This window comes from Salvia hispanica, chromosome 6 (assembly GCF_023119035.1).
Source record: "Salvia hispanica cultivar TCC Black 2014 chromosome 6, UniMelb_Shisp_WGS_1.0, whole genome shotgun sequence".
Taxonomy (NCBI): Eukaryota; Viridiplantae; Streptophyta; class Magnoliopsida; order Lamiales; family Lamiaceae; genus Salvia; species Salvia hispanica.
The window spans coordinates 27898744-27918735 of NC_062970.1; the positions used below are offsets into that span (position 1 = coordinate 27898744).

The following is a 19992-nucleotide window of genomic DNA, read 5'->3' on the forward strand; positions in this document are numbered from 1 at the left end:
ACTATTACAATGTCAATCGGGGTTTTTTGGTTCTTTTTATGTACATACACATTTTGTATATCTTAAGGATGTGTTTGATAATTTTACCTAGAATAGGCTAATCTAGAAAATGAACCATAATATTAGGGCTTAAAAATTGTGGGGATTGAGTAATTATTGGGTCAACCCGATATTGATCCAATCCAATAAATTCAAACTCTTACCTAACTCAAAATCATCGTATTCTTATTGGGCCCCAACCTAATAACTCCGTAGTGTTCGTGTAGGTTGTCTTGTCATGGAAAAAAATGTTTCCTACCGTTAATGATAGTAAGTTACTATAAACTTTAGCTTGATATGACAAGATAACGACCAGAACATAATATTACACTATTAAAAGCTAATATTACATGATAAAATATGATATAACATGATTAAAACCTTATCACGTCTTAAATCTAAATAATAAAACTAAAGTTTAATACTAGTATTTTTTTATTAATAAAATAATTAAAATAATAATTTTATTTCTTACCGGATAATTTGAACCTGACCTAAATCATTGGGTTCTTATTTGATCGACCCTATAAGGACCCAAACCAAAAAATCGGATGCTTGTGTTGGTTTATATTCGTGTGTGTTCTTGTCAGGTTATTATCGTATCAAAAGTTGACAACCCTACATAATATACCAATTACGTTGTTTAAATAATTTGGTGGTGGAAATTCTATTCATGTTTCATGTTTCATACCGAATTGATGGCTTCCCGAATGGAGTATAAGACTTTTGACTATGGTGTTTGCCCTCGTAGAACCTTACAAATTATTGTTCTTCTAAAGAAAAGAGAATAGGATTAATAAAGTACTCCCTCCATCCCATAGTAGATGTGTTAAGGACCTTCTCCTTAACTGCGATCTACAGCGTGTTTGCGGCGATCGAAAAGTGTTTTGGCGCCCTTTGTCGAGTCGGTGGAAATAATAGTTTCGAGTTGTGCGCGTGTTCCTCCCGTCGGGCAACGCGATAACTAGGCGGCTGATAGAGTACTCCGGCGTCCAATCAGGATCGCAGAGGGAATCCAAATTAGGATTGGAAAACATACGTTATCTTTGGGGAGAAATAATAATTCATTAATTGGTTGAATGAATGAATACAATATCTCCTATTCATAAGACTAGAATACTAAGAAACAAATATCTAAACAAATATAGAAAAAATACGGTAAATCAAAATATAACTAAATAATTGAGATTTCTAAAGATATGATATGGGATCGTATCAACTCCCCCACGGTTAAAATACACATTGTCCTCAAGGTGGAAACCACGAAGCAACGAAGAGTTGAAAGAAGAAGCTTTGGCGAATAATCTCCTCCTAGATCAAACACACACCGAGCAGCTGAGCGTTTCCCTTCATCATCCCCATTAAATTTCCGAGCATTAGTGAAGACAACATGTTTGACATAAAAAGAAAGAGAACAAGACATAATTGCAGATCAATTCAATGGTAAGATTTGGCTTGAAGAAGAGGATTTCATTAAGATGAACCAGATAACAATACATAGCATCCATATATATATCAGCTAGTGAATTCACAACCCTAAAAGCATCTGACAACAAAACTCTATCCAAGTCAATTTTGTTTCTTTATGGCTCGTGCTGCCATATCTCTCCTGCTTGGAGTGTGGTCCTCACCAACAGCTGGAGTAGCCTTGGATGTTTTTGCTTGGGGAGCAGATCTCTGTACTTGCTTATCCTTCATGTATGGAGCTGCACAAGCATCTTCAGCTATTCCGCTAACATGCCCCCTCAAACCAAGTGTGGATTGAGACACAACGCACAGCTTGTTGCGCAATCTCACGTAGAGTTGATGACTAAGAGGCTTGGTCAAAATGTCTGCAATCTGATCCGAAGATGGAACATGCCAAAGATCAACTTCGTTGGCTAAAACCTTGTCTCGAACAAAATGCACATCAAGCTCAATGTGTTTAGTCCGAGCATGAAGGACTGGATTTGATGCTAAGGCAATAGCACTCAAGTTATCTACCCAGATTACAGAGCAACCTACTTTCTTAATTTTCAGTTCAGTCAGATAATTTAACCACGTGACTTTAGAGGCAGCCTGTGACAAACTTTTCTATATTCTGCCTCCGTGCTCGATCTAGCAACTACTGTTTGTTTCTTTGCACACCAAGAGATCAAGTTTTGGCCAAAGAATGTGCAATATCCACTTGTAGATCGTCTGTCATCATAATCAGATGCCCAATCTGAGTCAGAGATTGCAACAACTCTGCCATCGGATGCTTGAATGTGAATTCCATAGTCAATGGTGCCGGAGAGATACCTCAAAATTCTCTTTACAGATCTCCAATGGGTATCAAGAGGGGCAGCCATATATTGACTCACTTTGTTCACTACATAGTTAATATTTGGTCGTGTAATAGTAACATATTGAAGAGCTCCAACAGTGCTCCTATACATTTTCTGATCAGATAGAGGTTCACCAATGGTTTTACTCAACTCACAACTTGAGACCATAGGAGTAGGGCAGCCTTTAGCACCTAACATATTAACTTTCTTCAAAAGATCTTGCACATAAGTAGCTTGGCAAAGATAAAGACCAGTGGCTTTCTTCATTACTTCCACACCAAGAAAAAGACTAACATTCCCAAGATCTTTCAATGAAAATTGAGTATTAAGTTGAGAAATGACAGTCTTGATGGCTGAACTGGAATTTCCTGTCACTAACATATCATCAACGTATATGAGCAAATAGATAACATCTTCACCTTGGTGTCTAAAAAATAAGGAAGTATCAGCCTTGGATTGAGAAAAACCAAGAGTGATCAAGACTGAATGAACAGTAAAGAACCAGGCCCTAGATGCTTGCTCCAATCCATATATAGCTTTATTTAACTTGCAAATAAGGTGAGAGCCTCCTTGTTCAAATCCAGGAGGTTGTTTCATATAAATGTCTTCTTCCAGAGATCCGTTCAAAAATACATTATTGACGTCAAGGTGATTAACTGTCCAACCATGAGAAACAGCAAGACTCAAGATCAATCTAATGGTAGTTGGCTTCACAACTGGACTGAAAGTCTCATTGTAATAAAAACCAGGCTGTTGAGAGAAATATTGAGCCACTAATCTGGCTTTATGCCTAGCAATGCAGCCATCAATATGCATCTTTAGTTTTAAAACCCAAGTACATCCAATGAGATTTTTACCGGGTGGAAGAGTAGTGAGAGTCCAAGTACGATTTCTGAGAAGAGCAAGAAATTCCGATAACAAAGCAACTTTCCATACAGGAATAAGAATAGCTTCAAGAAAACTTCTAGGAAGGAGATCAAGAGATACAGATAAGGTGAAGACTTTAGGCTTGAAAATTCTAGTTTTTGATCTTGTGGTCATATAGTGTGTGGATGTGTGCGTGGGAGGTGGAGGTGGCGGTGGTTCTGGAGAAGACATAGCAGTAGGAAAAGTGGCAATATCAGTAGGTGAGACAATGGAAGGTAAAGTAGTGGGAGTTATGTCAGTGGGAAAAACATGAGAATGAGAAGACGAATTTTGAGAAAATGATGATGTTGAAGGAGATGGCAAAGGGACAGGAGGTAAGACAATAGAATCAGAAGTAGGACTGAGAAATGTTGGATCAGTGGTGTGGGTTGAAGAAGGAAAATATGTAGAGGAGCTGTGGTCAGGGAGTGAGGGATCAGATGTGGGAGAAACAGATTGAAAAGGAAAAGACCTTTCATAAAAATGATATCTCTAGTCACTATGACTTTCCCACTAGGTAAAAGAGCCTTGTATCCTTTATGAGAGGGACTATATCCAAGAAAAGTGGCCCTATCAGATCAGTAAAGGAGTTTATGTTTGTTATAGGGCCTAGTAAAAGGATAGCAAACACAACCGAAAACCTTGAGAGTGCTGTGATCAGGTTTGGTGTTGTATACTTTCTCAAAGGGGGATATGTTGTTGAGAGTTTTTGTAGGCATCAAGTTAATAAGATATACAGAAGTGAGGAAGGCATCATCCATTGAATTTTTTGGGTAAGGAAGCTTGAGACAAAAGTGCAAGTCTTGTTTCAGCAATATGTCTATGCTTTCTTTCAGCTAGACCATTTTGTTGAGGTGTGTGAGGGCAAGAATCTCTATGAGATATCCCAGAATCTTTCAAAAAAGAAGTTAATGCTTGAAATTCCCCTCCCCAATCTGATTGCAGCACTTTAATTTTCGACGAAAGCTGATTTTCAACCATGATTTTGAATTGTCGAAAAACAGATAGAACATCACTTTTATGCTTCAACAGAAAAACCCAAGTGAATCTACTAAAATGATCAACAAAAGATACATAATATCGGAAACCATTTCTAGAGACAATTGGAGAGGGTCCCCAAAGATCACTATGTATTAGCTGTAGAGGTGAGTTATACTCGGACTGGGATGGTGAATATGGCAGTCTATGTGCCTTTGAAACACAACAAGAATGTCATAAAATAGTACTAGTTTTCATTGAATCAAAAGGCAGATTACATCTGTTGAGAATTGTTTTAACAATTTCAAAAGTAGGATGACCTAGTCTCCTATGCCACAACTCTAGATCTACAACAGAAGATGAACTATTGCTGGAAGAAGAAAAAACAGTTGGGCTGAAGTTGGCGGAGAACACAATAGGTGCTCCTGTTGCTTGATTGAAGGAAGAGTTGGAGCTATCGCTTCTCTTGATTGAATTGGAAACTGGATGATGGAAAAGAAATTGATAGAGACCTTTGTCAAGTGTTCCCCTGAGCACAATTTCCTTGGTGAATTGATCCTTGACAAAACAAAGAGTAGGATGAAATTCAAAAAATACATTATTATCCTTAGCAAACTGAGATACACTTAAGAGATTTTTAGTGATATTTGGGACATGAAGGAGATTTTTGAGGAGAAGTTTCCTAGATATAGATGAGGAATCTGGAGTAAAAGAAGCTTCACCAACATTAGCAATCTTGACACCAATACCATTTCCAAGAATAAGTTTCTTACCTCCTATGTACTCAGCACTAATGTTCAGATTGTTAAGATCATTTGAGACATGATTAGTCGCCCCTGAATCTGGATACCAACAGGTTGAACCACTTGCATCTTAGTTGTATTCTGAATGGTTTCCAGCAGAGTGCACCGAGAGAGGTGGTGAAGAGAGAATCCTTGACTGTACCAGATTTGCAGAGGGGTTTGAGTAGGATTGTTGCTGCTGAAAATTGAACTTGAGCAGGAGCCAAATTTTGTTCAAAACGATGCCAGCATTTATTTGCAGAGTGGTCAGGCTTCTCACAAAGTTGGCATATCACTTTTCCTCTGCCGTAGCTACGTCTACCTCGACCACCTCTACCTCCTCTGCTATAATATCCTCTTCCTCCGTGGGCTTGTGTAGATCCATCTCTTCTTTGAGTAGACTACTGAGTCAGGTTCAACAAAGGCTGAGAACCTTCCATGCTCCCTGTGACAGCTTGATTTCTGGTAGCCTCCATCCTTGACTCGAAGGTAAGAAGCAAGGCACAAACATCCGGAACAGTCCAGGGGTCACTTCTCGAAGAGATGGAGCAAACAACAGGATCATAATCCTGCCCAAGTCCTCCAAGGAGATGAAGAATTTGCTCTTGTTCTGAGATTTTAGCCTACAGATCCCAACAAATCAAAGTTTGTTTTCATCTTTGCAATGTACTTCGACATAGGGAGCGAATCCTTCTTCATGGTATGAATTTGCTGCTTGTATTGCATCATTTTGGCTGTTGAGCAGCTGGAGTAGTTCGATTCCAGAGCATGCCAAATATCTTTTGTGGTTTTCAAACCAACAACATGAACTAGAGAGCTATCGGACAGCGATGAAAGAAGCCATCCAACAAGACGTTGATCTTGCCTTCTCCATGTAAGAAATTCTGGATTTGGAATTGGGGATCCTTCTGTTGGTCCTGATATCATCATCGGCGGGATGCCCGCTCCGTCGGCGAGATAGGACTCCAAACCATAGCCCCAGATCATTATCTCAAATTGCTGATGCCACATGAGAAAATTTGTATCTGTCAACTTCACTGAGATCGGAGGAATTAGGGATAAAATAGGAAAATTAGAGATTTGTGAAGAGAAGTGGCGTTTGAATCGTTGGATTCCGCCATTTTTGGAAACTAAGTTCCATGATCAAAGTCTCGCTCTAATACCATAAAAAGAAAGAGAACAAGACATAATTGCAGATCAATTCAATGGTAAGCTTTAGCTTGAAGAAGGGGATTTCATTAAGAACTAGATAACAATACATAACATCCCTATATATATCAGCTAGTGAATTCACAACCCTAAAAGCATCTGACAACAAAACTCTATCCAAGTCAATTTTGTTTCTTTATGGCTCGTGCTGCCACGTCTCTCCAGCTTGGAGTGTGGTCCTCACCAACAGCTGGAGTAGCCTTGGATGTTTCTGCTTGGGGAGCAGATCTTTGTACTTGCTTATCCTTCATGTATGGAGCTGCACAAGCATCTTCAGCTATTCCGCTAACATGGCAAGCACGTGTAGCTCGATGCGAAAGGTTTCTGCGGCGGCAAACAAGCATTTGATAACTTCTTCTAGTGGCAGCTCTTTCTCGCTCTCATGTAAATCCGATTTTTCCATCTGCATAGCATGAAATCCATACTTTCGTTTGCTAAAACTGACACATACACCAGGATTGAATGCGCGCAAAATGAGCACTTTGATCATCCTAAATATATCATTGTCTTCCTCATCTTTACTCCCCACTAAACCTTTCGGTCCCATCTCATTTTCTTTCCCATATCTTCAACAATGTTCTTCTCTCCCACAACATCATGAGAACAAGGCACAACTTTCTTTATCAAACCATACTCATCAACATTTTGCAGATTCGTATGACGCTCCTTTGACCTTGAGCTCGTGACAGCAGCTTGCGGAAGACGATTAGAAGCCAACAATGGAGCTTTCTCCGGCAGAGATTGCAAGGGCTGAGAAGGTCCCGGAGCGGAGTAGGGCAGCAGCTTCAAGGGCGGTGGAGGACTCGGCTGCTGTGGCTGGCGATCTGATCTAGGCAGCATTGGCGGCGGTTGGTAGTCTTGGTGGGGCTGCTTTGCGACAATAGTTGCTGGTTGGGGCAGATTCGAATATCGGACGGCAGCTGCAACGGGCGGCGGCGCTACTGAATTGCAGTGGCTCGCCATGCTCGAGCGTTGTAGTAAACCCGACGTCTGAAAAGAAACCATTGTACTTCTCGATGGAGGATATTCTATCTTCCGAAGCGACGGAGAACTATATGGTCGATCAAGATCGGGCTGTTGTGACGATCGGGACTTGCTCACCCGGAAATCAGCGGCATCGACACGAGCGTCCATCCTGTCAAACGTCTCCAATTTTGTGTGAATTGGGTCCTTCGCTGTGGTGGCTGGACCATAATCTGAATATCCTCGCGATGCACGGCGAGGCGGTGGTTCTCAACAAGAGGGCTGTCGCGACTGTGGTAGGTCGTGGCCAATTAAACTATTGATCATACCCGCCTATTAGGTGACGATGTTGTTGAAATCCTGATGGGTGGTGAGAGAAAATATAATTTTATAATTGATGTAAGAGAGAATTTTTTCTAAAAGAGGAAATGTGATATTTTTTGTGGAAAAAACTAAAAATGAAAGGATGACATCTACTATTGGACGGAAGAAGTAGTAGAGTTAGTTCATCAACTTAAATTAAAGACAACGACTAATAATATTTCATTATCATTATTGATGATTATTCAAAATCGTGTACGTCAGAATACATCAAAGGGGCATCTAACCCTCGTGTAATTGATCAATTGCGTACCCAATCCAAACAACATTAAAATGTTAAAATAAGTAAAACAAAAGGAAAGAAAACTGGCCACGTGTCGCGTGGATAGCCGTGGATGTGCAAGCATCGACCAACTTCGAATTTACTTATCCAATATTCCAAGACTAAGTGTCAACCGACGGTCGTCCACCTCTCTCTCTGCAGATGTCGGAATGGGTCTCAAGAATCACAGAAACCTTGATTTCTGCGGCCAGTCTACCCGTCTTCTTATTGCTAGACATTCTCGACGTCGTAATGTGCTTAATCTTCAGACTCCTCGACGGACTCTTGGAAGGTAGAAACTCTTCATGCTACTGTCACTCTGACATAACTCAACCACCAGATTCCGAGAGTCAGCTATCGGAAAGCCTTCATGGGAGAAAAAACATAGTTAGGGAAATGGCAGGGTTGCTCAAATTTCCAGTATTTCTTACTAAAAAGAGGACGGCGCGGGCGAGAAGCACCAATAGATGGTCTGACTGTGGCTGTGAATCTTGCCTTTCATGGATGAATCACAAACAAACTCATTCCACCCTTCATCTTCTTGTCAAACAACCACAAAGAGGTATCAAAGATTTCTTTCTTCCTTTTTCGGAAAATTGTGATGCTTCTGACAATTAGCCATCAAGTGATGATGCACAAGTTTCCCTTTGGCAGATATTAATGTGAGTGAGAATGTGATATTCATACATGGTTTCCTCTCATCGTCTTCGCTTTGGAAAGAGACCGTTTTCCTCAACCTATCCGAACACTCAAGGCGAAACTACAGACTGTTTGCAGTAGATTTACTGGGATTTGGAAGAAGCCCGAAGCCCCAAGATTGCCTGTACACGTTGAGGGATCACGTTGAAATGATCGAGAGATCTGTGATCGTTCCGTTTGAACTGGACTCGTTTCACCTAGTTGCACACTCCATGGGTTGTGTGATTGCACTAGCATTGGCTGCAAAACACTCTGCTTCAGTAAAATCAATCACTTTGGTAGCTCCTGTGAGTTATCCTTCTCCTCTTCTTACACCAGGAAAATCATCTCTGCTGCTCTCTAAGCCCTTGCTATTCTCTTCCTGAGTCACAGCCTTACTTTTCTGCTTCGAGTGGAGATGTTACTGCACAAGCTCTCAAACGCATTGCTGCAAGGCGGGTGTGGCCGCCTTTGCTGTTCTTCTCCGCCTTCATGTCGTGGTACGAGCACTTGGGCAGATGCATGTGCTTCCTCCTGTGCCGGAATCACAGATTGTGGGAGCGGATTCTGATGCTGGTAACACGAAGAAGGTATAATACATAATACATGTGAGCCCACAAGGTGAAATCAAGACTGTTGACTGGTTTTTCTGTTTCCTTCTATATCTAGGGACCTTCACTTTCTGATGACGGATGTGACGCGCCATACTCATCATTCGGCCTGGCACACGATGCACAATGTTGTCTGTGGTGGGGCGAGGTTCTTGGACGGTTACCTGGAGGTGCTGAGGGAAGCCGGGGCTAGGATCCGTGTTGTGCAGGGGAGGAAGGATGAGGTTGTGCCTGTGGAATGCAGCTTGAATTTGAAGATGAAGGATCCAGAGATAGAGCTTCAAATCACACCAAATTCAGATCATAGTAGTGTGATCCTGGGCAGAGCTGAGGAGTTTACTAGGGATTTAGAGAGGTTTTGGGCATCATGATTGAACCAAATTTCTCTTCAAGAAAATTGTTTCAATAACTAACATTACTTTCTGACAAAATTGATAATATTCAGTCGCTTGATGCCCGATGGGCTGCCAAAGTGACTATATGGAGTACAATACAATCACATGCATGTACTGAAATTTGCCTGTTTACAAAATAAATGATTCAAAACAAATAGAAAGATAACTACAATATACTAACTTCATTTCCTTTTATAACTATGCAAGCATGCAGCAGCATATGTTAAAATTGACAACTCGCTGAATTTAACTGCTCTCGCCGTCCTTCTTCAATGGATTATTAGGGATAATAGGAAGATTTCTTCTGTATTGCTGATTTGTCAGCCGCCGTTCGAGGGGCGTTTTCCTCTTGCTCACGACGAATCTGTTAACACCCTTCCGCATTGGCATTATTGAGGGGAAGTCTTCATCTGGGATCTGACTTAGCTCTGAGATATCCTTTATCTGAGCTACACGTTTGAACCACCTTTCGGCTTTCGCTTCCTCTGACATGTCCAGCAGATCTGGTTCTGTGACAGCTGACCCCTCCAAGCTAGGACCGCTCCAGCCAGTCCGGACATTCTCATTTTTAGGCAGCTGAGACGAAGCTCCTCCATGTCCAGCTACGGAAGCATTCCCGTCTCCAGAATATCCACCAGTTTGTGTATTAGTGTTCATGGTGTCAGAAGCGAAAGAATTTTGGACCGTGCCCCCACTATACTGTTTCGAATAATCACCACCAAATTGTGCAGCACTGGTTTCACTAGTATACACAGAGTTCCCTGAGCTCCTTGCTTTTTGATCATTCCTGGAAACAGTACTTGAATCTGCCATTCCAGGCTTTGCATCCAATTTATCAGTCTGTACCATTGATTGAGTAAAAGATGTATCACCAACAGTACTTTCTGGTGAATCTGGACCGCTAGACTGCTCTGTGCCTTTGTTTGCAAAATAGCCAGGAGGGAAGGGAACGAAAGGTACAAAATTAGTATTATTTGCCTGATCCATTGCTACCTGTCTTTTGTACTGTGGAGAAGTAAGTGACCGGTCTTTTTTTTTACCTACCACGAACCGGTTCTCTCCCTTCCGCATTGGCATTATCTCAGGGAAGTCATCATCTGAAACTGCACTTGGGAAATCCTTGGCATTTTGCAGTTCAGCCATCCTCTTGAACCATCTTTCTGACTTTTCAGTTTGCTCTCTCTCACTACTCTGGATGTCAGTCTGACTTGCCGAGTCCTTTGAAAACTGATTATTCCCAGATAAACCCTGAGGCATGCTGCTTATAGATTTCCTGTTCCTGCCATCTGATAAGGCTGTACCGTTAGCTTCTACTGGTACTTTATTTCCATTATCCATCTCCGGAGTTTGATGTCTCCTAGAGGGTGTATCTGGCGGTGGTGGGCCTGGTGGCACAAAAGAAACAGTATTTGCATGGTTGCTCCCTGGATATCGAATTTCTGAAGGTCCTGACAGAGATGGAGAGTTTGACCCAATACTTGGAGAGTTACTATTATTAAACAACAGAGCACCAGGTTTTCGACAGTCACATCTCAAACAAGCTACATTCCTTCCATAATTAAAGAAACTGCATCTGCAACAAAGCACATTGACAATACTCACTCTCAACGAAGAGGTTTGAATTGCTATAAACTGATCCTTCAGCATATACAGAACATTAAATAATGCTTACTGAGGGCATTCCCACTCTCCGCCAGCTAGTTGTCTCTTTGGTCTGGGTTCTTCACATTCAAGACATTTAATGTTTCTAGCAAAATTCATAAAATCACACCTGCAAAAAAAGGATGTTAATAAAAAGGTACTCCAATAACCAAAAAATTATACATATTTTGATGGGAAATTTAAAAACCACAAGGCTAATTTTCCATTTTAAAGCAGAAGATGGTAAACGTCACCGATAGTGGGGTAAATCATAACAAAATCAGATGAAGTAGCAAGATGAGATTTTACATATTTTGCTGTCTTTTTCTTTTAAATTCTTAAAAAATTGACCGCAGATGAATCCTACAAAAATCCCTACCATCTTTTTAATACTCAAAAGAGAATACTGTTAATAAAGCACTTATATCATGATCTAATGAAAGAATAGAGGATGTGCGCACTTCTGACATATCCAGTCGCCTCTCTTCATTTCAATATTTTGTCCATAAGGATTTTTGGCGTGTCTATCACTGCCCGGAAACTGATTTCCTGAAGCAGCCATGTGTCCTGTTGGATCTCCACCACATACTGCAACCATTTCAAGTAACAGATTCCGCACTGATGAATCAACAAGTTCCCTACTATACAGCCCATTTCTCTCAGAGGACGCTGTAGGGTTGCTTGCATAACTTATTATATACTTCATTAGATCAGTCAATCTTGCTTTATCAACTTCTACTACCTGCCATTTAAGAAAACAAAAACTAAATCAACCATTTTCTACTATGACCTAGGAAAAGGAGACAAATAAAGTAAACAATAAGCACTAACTATAATCCACGAGCAGTATAAGATAACATGCTAAATATAATTCTAGTCCACAAGTATGAATGGCTAGCCACCAATGCTTAGACAGACAATTTCTATTGAACAAGCAAAGCATTCTGTATTACATAGGCCACAACAAGAATCAATAAAACGAATCCAGAATGTTAGTAGCAACATAACACAGAGAGCAACTGTAATTCTATAAAACAATTTAGAGCACTAGCATCAGCTGATGAAAAAAGAAAAAGGGTACACTTCACATACATTGCTGCCATCAGTTCCCAAAAAAGCCCTCATCCTTCTTGCCGTGTCAAGTGCACTTTTGAACAAAAATGGAGTTCCATTTGACACAACAGCTTCAATATTCTTCCTCGAAAGCAATCTGTTTCAAATTGTCAAAATCGGACTTTTAGCTGGGAGGGAAAGTGCAAAATCACCATAAACTGCACTACTAAAGTAGTAGCAGCTAATCGCATTTCCGCACCCTAGATTAAACTTATAGTTACAGTCCTCATATACGCAGTAGCCAATCAAATTTGCGCATCAGAATACACGTTTAAATGTGAAAACAGAAGGATAAAAAGAGGAATACACACACCCGATAAGATCTGGTCGGGCACGAGAGAAAGCAAAGCACGCGGCGGCGGCGTTAACAAAATCGTCGCTCAATTTCTCATATACCACAAACGCGTCCTCCGGCGGAATTTTGTCGCCGTGAGGGGCAGAATGTCCATGTTCACTCGATATATAATTGAGAAAATTGGTCCATTCCGGCCACGGGTGGTGGAGGGGCTGCTGCTGCGGCTGAGCCGCGGAAGATTGAAGTGAGTACGTGTGATTGCTCGACTGAGAGTGGAAGCAGCTCGCCGGATGAGGAGTTAGGGTTTTCAATTTGGAAGGAGAAGAGCGTCTGTGGAGACGAAGCGGAGTGATGGAAAGAGAGGAGATACGGCGGTGGAGAAGGATAAGCGATGGGCGGAGGGGTGGGAAAGGGGCGGTGAGGAGTGTCATGAACCTGGTGGCGCCGCCCATGCCGGCGGTGGAGATTGCCGTGATAGAAGATGTGGTTTTGATTACGACTAGCAGGATTTTACTCGGGTTTTAGATTTGCACTCTTCCATCTTCCTTCTATGATAAATTTCACTTTCACCTTTTCATTATTCGGAATTCGCGTTTTTGGCCCCAGAAAAGCCATAAGTAAGACAAAAATAGCAAAATCTATACATATATAAATGGAGAGTTTTGGGGGTATTTATGAAATTATCAACGGGAATTTTGGGGGTATTTTTGAAATTACAATACTTGATGCTAGAATGAAATTCTATTTACTACGCACCAATGGTTGTACATTTAGCAGTGAATAAATAAAGTTGTACTTTCAATTTTATGCTCAATATTTATATAATGTAGATTTTAGTATTTGGTAGAAATTGTTTATAAAATTGTTTATACACGTTATTTGAATAAAAAAAACTACTCCATTATATTGATGAATGTGAAAAGTATTTGCATGATATGAAGAGATTATGATAAGCATTCATAGATTACATGCTTATTTATGTTATTCTCTCCTTCGATGTAAGATTACAATGAAAAATACAAGTTTATTTACCAATGTGATATAAAATTATGCTAAAAAATGATCAAAAACCAATCACATTGTTTTATGCTTCTGCTCCATCATATTATTTGTGTGTCTTGGCTCTCAAAGAAATGATCAAAATGATTGGTCACCATTTTGTATAATTATGAGAAGGCATGTGAACCGTTTTTGCAAATTAATTTAGGCAATACAAAAGGATATGAGTTGTGCTTATACGTAATCATGATGGATATATTTTTTTTTTTAATATAGCTTCAGCATTTTATATGAAAAATTGTCGGATGGAAGTTTAAAAATATGAAAATTAGGCGTTGCATACTAATTGTCCAAAATATAACTCTCATATCAACATTTGTCATGGCATTTTAGCCATTACTCCATATTAATTACTCAAAAAATAACTCCCATCATTATTGTGTGCATCAAATGCACATCTTAGACGTGGTGAATGTGAAAAGTTTGAGAAAAGCCTCATGGTTCATTTTTTGCCTATAAATATGACATTTGATCTATCCACACATACCTACTTCATCTTTTTGTTCTTCCCACGAGTAGCAAGGTTGATACCATGAAACTATTCCACACCTTGCTTGATGATCTACAACTAACGAAAACTAATTCGATTATCAAAGTCCGTTGTATCCATGTCTATGAAGTTGTCGTTCCTAGAGACAAAACCAATATCGTGAGTTTAGAATGTGTGCTTCGTGATCGAATGGTATGTTGTTTTGTGCTTTTTAGTTATGTTTTTGCAAGTTATATGAAATCATTAGCTATGGACTTTTTTTGTATTCAGGGCATAAGGATTCAAGCAACTATTCCACGAATTCTACACGCCAAGATTTGGTGAACTGAACCCATACATCACAAGCAACTATTAATATTCATTGCTAAAAGTTTGAAACACGTTTACAAACAACAAATAATACCAAGCCCTTTCATTTCGTTAAAAGTGGCGATCAAGTGCCAACCAACATTATCAGTTTCAAAAATTCACTAAATTATCAGCCTTTTCTTCTTCCACATATTTAGGGCATTAATTTTCTATACTCCTTCCAACTTCTTTCCCTCTCTATAAATTTTCATGAATTTGTCCACTATGTTCGTCTCAGTTCTCCTTGCCATTGTGCTAGAGTCCTCCATCGTGATTCTGGGAAGAAAACCGGAGACGAGTTAGATGGGTAATGAGTTGGTACTGTTTACATACCTTATGATCAATTCTTTTTTGGATATTGAAACGTTGGGTAGAAGGGAAGAGGAGAAGCTCTGAAACTTAAAAGAAGTCGAAGAACATAAAGAGACTCCAGAGGCGTGGTTGAAGAAGAGACTCAAAACTGCTTATATTTTAGGCTATGAACTTATTATTCGTTCCATGAGTTAAAGGTGGCTGGAATTCAAGGGCATGGACCCAATAAGTTGGGCTTGATATTTAGCTAATGTAATTGGTTAGATTATAGTACTAAGTAATTTGTAAAAATGCATTTTACATACTATTACTGAGTTCCAAGGTTTAATAAATATGTTTTAACGGCCTTAGTATAAATTAATGAAATCTCAGTTAATAATAGTATTATACATTTATGCATCATTATTGTCAATATACTCTTACTGGCATGATCGAGTCTTTTCCATTGTATCAAAAGTTTTAAATATTAGATAATAATATCGTGTAATATTTAATGCACAATAATAATGATGATAATTAATTTTTTTAATTCAATCCAATATGTAATATAACTTAAACCTATATTATTTTTTTAATTTTAATGTTTAAAATGATTTCATTTAAATTTTTATGAGTTATATAAAAGTGGAGTTTAAGAAAATAAAAAGTCATTATGATTTTTTTTGTTACAATTAAGGTAGTGAAAAGGTTTTATTTATATTTGTGATAATTATGAGAAGTAGAGATGAAAAGGTTTTTGAAAATAAATTGACGAGAGGTGGAAGTAAAAAGTTTTTTTGAAAATAAATTGATTACCTATTAAAAGTTTTCAAGTTAAATAGTAGTACATCACTGCTAAAGTACTAATCAAACGTCTGTTAATATTAATTTTTTTTATTATTATTGTAGTAATAATTTGGGGAAGTAGAAATGTCTGTTAATATTAATTTTTTATTATTATTATTGTAGTAATAATTTGGGGAAGTAGAAATGAAAAGGTTTTGGAGGTGAAAAGGTTTTTTTTGGTTCGCGTAATAATGGAGAGAAGTGAAAAGGTTTTAGAAGAGGTGATGAAATGAAAAGATTTTGCAAAGAGATATCAATATTTTTTGTAATATTAAAGTGATAATATAGAGCAGTAGTGATAATATAGAGCAATACAGTAGAAAAATTATTAGAAAGAAAATTTATATTTATTAAAATAAGAAAAAATGGTAGTGATAATATAGAGCAATACAGTAGAAATGTCTAATTTAAGTGATCCAAAATTATGGTTACATAAATTAGTAACATAAACAAAAATATAACGGGCAATAATATGGAGAATGCTTAAATTTGATGAATAGCCTAATAGTTCATCTCAATAACTTAAACCATATACGAGGTACTAATCAAATTAATAATAGTGTAAATACTGAAAAGGACTAAATCCAAATATGTAAAACGAACAGGTTGGAGTTTTGAGGGAAATTATCATTAAATGTCATATAATTGCAATAAAATCACGTCATAAGTAAAGGGAAGTCAGAATGATTTTAAGTTTAGGGTTTAGTTTTGGGGTATTTTTGGAAATGTCATTTTAAATTAGATATTATTATTTACATGAAACTATTTTTTTTTTTGGCTAAATTGTCGTAAATATTTACCTTTGAACAAACGCGAAGAATCTTTACGTAGGGAAGAAAGAATAACGCAGCACATTATTTCAGGGCATAATGAATATGTATATTTTCTTTTACAATCTACCCCATATATTTTATGATTAATAGGCTATTGTATATTTTCTTTTACTAACTAATTTTTCCATAATAAATAAGCCATCATACATTAGTTTCAATTATTTAGTTCATTTCATTTTAATTGATTCTTTTAATTATTTATTTCTTTAAAGTTATTAGATTTATCAAATAGTTAACTTATTTAATAATTTATTAACTTAATGTATTTGATTCATTTTGAGTTTTTATGTTCTTCATAATTTTATTAAATTATTTATTTCCCCCAAATTAAAATAAGTGATCAATAAAGTAAAATCGAACTGGGATGGAGGATAATTTTATTGATGTTTGGCTCATTTGTTGGTCATGATGAGTATATTTTAAAATTAAGGGTTTAGGATTTAAATTTCAAGGTTTGAGTTTTTAGTTTATAGGGTCACTATATTGCAATGAAATGAAGCTCGACTAGAAAGTGTCTCACCAGTGCAATCTTAAATTATAACAGTAGCTTTTGATAAACAATATCTCATTACGAGAAGTAAACAAACATATCTTAATATATTTTTATTATTAAATACATTTTTAATTTTAGTTCAAAATAAAGGATGAGATTAAAAATACGGATGTAACTATAATTTGATAGAACTATAATAAGTCGTGCATAGCACGAGTGTAATACTAGTTAATTTTTAAAATTTCTCTCTTGAGCTTGTTTTTTTAATATATAAACTTTTGAAAATGACATCAATTTTAATATAAAATTGATAAAATAAAATAGGAAGATAAATGAATAAAATAAAAAAGAGAAGATAGAAAAAATCGTGAAATTAGTAGTATTACTTAGTAGACTTAGGGTGTATTTCCTAAATAGAAAGTTTTTATTTATAGGAAATGAAAAAAAAAAAGAAAGAAATTCTATTTTAGAAAACCAGAAAATTCTTAATTAGTTTCACCTAATTTATATAAAGGATTAATTATACAAATTGTTATTAATCTATAATACTTGTACTTATGGATTTTGGGATATTTTGTCTTAAAATATAAAAAAGTGAAAATGAACGAGTATGAGATTATACTTATAAATTTATGGACTAATTAGAATAGTTTTTCATGAATTTGCAAACTTAATAGTTTAAAAGAAGCAATATAATAAAGAGTGAACTACAAAAATAGTCCCTGGACTATGTGTTTATCTCGTCAATGAATCCTGGATTTTAAAAATATCCCAAGATAACCCTGGACTAAGCGTTTATCTCGAAAATGGTCATTTTTCACTGTTTCGTGACGAAAATACCCTTTTTGGGGATTTTAGGGGGTTTGGACAATTTAGTCTTTTTACATTTTAAATCTGATATTATTTCAGTTATGTACTAAATCTGATATTATTTCAAAATTATCATTCTTCTTCCCTTTTGGCATCCTTCACTTTGTTTCTTTATTTCAATATTAGATTTAATTTTATAAAATTTAAATTTAAATTTTGATTTTTAAATATCAATAAATTTTTTAAATTATTAAAATTACTATTAAATAACAAATTAATAGTTTTAATCCATATTTGATAGTGTCTAATATTTAATCAATAAGTTACGACGACGCCTTAGTTTTAATCAATATTTAATAGTTTTAATCATAAATAGATCATATAACACGATTCAGTCAACTTCATTAATATTTTTAGTCAAATTCTCCTATACATTAGATGCATATTTATTTCGGAATGGATCGTGTTATATGATCTATTTATGATTAAAACTATTAAATATTGATTAAATCTAAGGTGTCGTCGTACCTTATTGATTAAATATTAGATACTATCAAATATTGATTAAAACTATTAATTTGTTATTTAATAGTAGTAATTTTAATAATTAAAAAATTTATTGATATTTAAAATCAAAATTTTAAATTTAATTTTATAAAATAAAATCTAATATTGAAATAAAGAAATAAAGTGAAGGATGAGGGAAGAAAAATGATAATTTTAAAATAATATCATATTTAGTACATAGCTGAAATAATATCAGATTTAAAATGTAAAAATACCAAATTGTCCAAACCCTCCAAAATCCCCTAAAAGGGTACTTTCGTCACAAAACCCCTAATAATAATAATAATAATAGTAATGTGCAAGTTTATAGTTTTAAATTATGTGAATAAATGTGACTTTAAATAATTATATGATAAAATAGTATGTTTTCCTGGATATTAGAATAAACAGAACAATATTAAAAAAACATGCTCATCTCACGTTATTCATATTATCAATATAAAATAAATTTTAACATTTTGTGTACAAAATATTGTAATTATCTCACTGTATTTCTCATTTCTATTTCATAGGAGTAGTCCATAATTAAAAATAAGTACAATTAAGAATTAAGATACGATAAATGCGTTGACAGCCACAATCTCCAGCCACACTTGTGTTCTTGTTGTTTCCTTTTTCAAGTACTACTATGAGAAACTACCACTCTCTCTTCTCTATCTACCCAACTTCATCTTCTATCATTGCAGCTGCAGTTGCAGTGCCGTAGAGTAGACACTCCCACTCACTCCCTCCCTCGATTGAGCAGAGAATGTACACGTCACCGTCCTCAGATTAGAAGAAGAAATGGCTGCATTAATCTGTTTTCCTCCATCTCTCTCATCTCTTTCTACGAATACAATTCCCAAATTATCCACTCCATCATCCTTCTCAAACACCAGATGCTTTTTTCCACACAAAGCCCCTTGCCTCTCCAATTTTGTTGCCAGGTACTCTCCACTCTTATACCAACATGTTATCCCTCGATTTTATTTTCCAGTTACCCAGAGCATTTATGGTCAAGTATGATTATGTAACATCGTCGACTATCTTTGTCAAATTAGGGCTTATAATTGGGGCAATTCCGAATATGATGATGATGATAATGGCAAGTATACAAAAGAAGATTATGACAGCATTGAGATTGAAATAGTGAAGACTGGCAACAACAGCCGGAGAATTAGATCAAAAGTAAGGATCCAAGCCAGCCTACAGGCTGTTTGGGATATATTGACTGATTATGAAGGCTTAGCAGACTTCATTCCTGGCCTAGCAGTCAGCAAGTTGCTTGAGAAGACCGATAATTTTGTTCGCCTTTTTCAGGTATTCACTTCATTTCTTACGAATATCAAATTATTTTCCACAAAATTTGCATCATTCACATTGCTTCATATACTTGGAATTATACCTATCATCGTTTATGTTATGTAACAATTGATGCTGCCATCTAACAGATTGGTCAGCAGAATTTAGCTTTTGGGCTCAAATTCGACGCAAAAGGTACTATTGACTGTGTTGAGAAGGATCTTGAAATTCTTCCAATTGGGCAGAGGCGTGATATTGAGTTCAAGATGGTTGAAGGTGATTTCCAGATCTTTCAAGGAAAGTGGTCTGTTGAACAGGTTGATATATGTTTGCATTCATTTTCTATGTGATTCTGACCCTCGTCTCGTTTAGTATAAATTGTGTTATGGTCATCATCAAGTTCGGACATTTCATA

General features: G+C 36.8%; 3 protein-coding genes and 1 long non-coding RNA gene across 4 annotated transcripts; 2 read left to right on the forward strand and 2 right to left on the reverse strand.

The window, feature by feature from the left end:
- Positions 1-7770: 7770 nt before the first annotated feature.
- Positions 7771-8380, reverse strand: LOC125194004. The gene is made up of 2 exons (XR_007171671.1): positions 8288-8380; positions 7771-8192 (listed from the first exon to the last, which is right to left on the reverse strand). It is a non-coding gene; the product is annotated as an uncharacterized LOC125194004 (long non-coding RNA).
- Positions 7989-9630, forward strand: LOC125194003 (probable lysophospholipase BODYGUARD 4). The gene is made up of 4 exons (XM_048091994.1): positions 7989-8388; positions 8481-8812; positions 8898-9094; positions 9174-9630. The coding sequence occupies exons 1-4, from the start codon at positions 7989-7991 to the stop codon at positions 9484-9486; spliced, it is 1242 nt and encodes a 413-aa protein (XP_047947951.1). The 3' UTR covers positions 9487-9630.
- On the reverse strand, positions 9597-13082 carry LOC125194002 (zinc finger protein VAR3, chloroplastic-like). Its single transcript, XM_048091993.1, has 5 exons — positions 12578-13082; positions 12244-12361; positions 11613-11893; positions 11183-11281; positions 9597-11083 (listed from the first exon to the last, which is right to left on the reverse strand). The coding sequence occupies exons 1-5, from the start codon at positions 13009-13011 to the stop codon at positions 9757-9759; spliced, it is 2259 nt and encodes a 752-aa protein (XP_047947950.1). The 5' UTR covers positions 13012-13082; the 3' UTR covers positions 9597-9756.
- A 5813-nt stretch (positions 13083-18895) lies between these two features.
- LOC125197358 lies at positions 18896-19978 on the forward strand. The gene is made up of 3 exons (XM_048096093.1): positions 18896-19222; positions 19337-19595; positions 19727-19978. Exons 1-3 carry the CDS (start codon positions 19080-19082, stop codon positions 19925-19927), a joined length of 603 nt encoding a protein of 200 aa, XP_047952050.1. The 5' UTR covers positions 18896-19079; the 3' UTR covers positions 19928-19978.
- Positions 19979-19992: the final 14 nt, after the last annotated feature.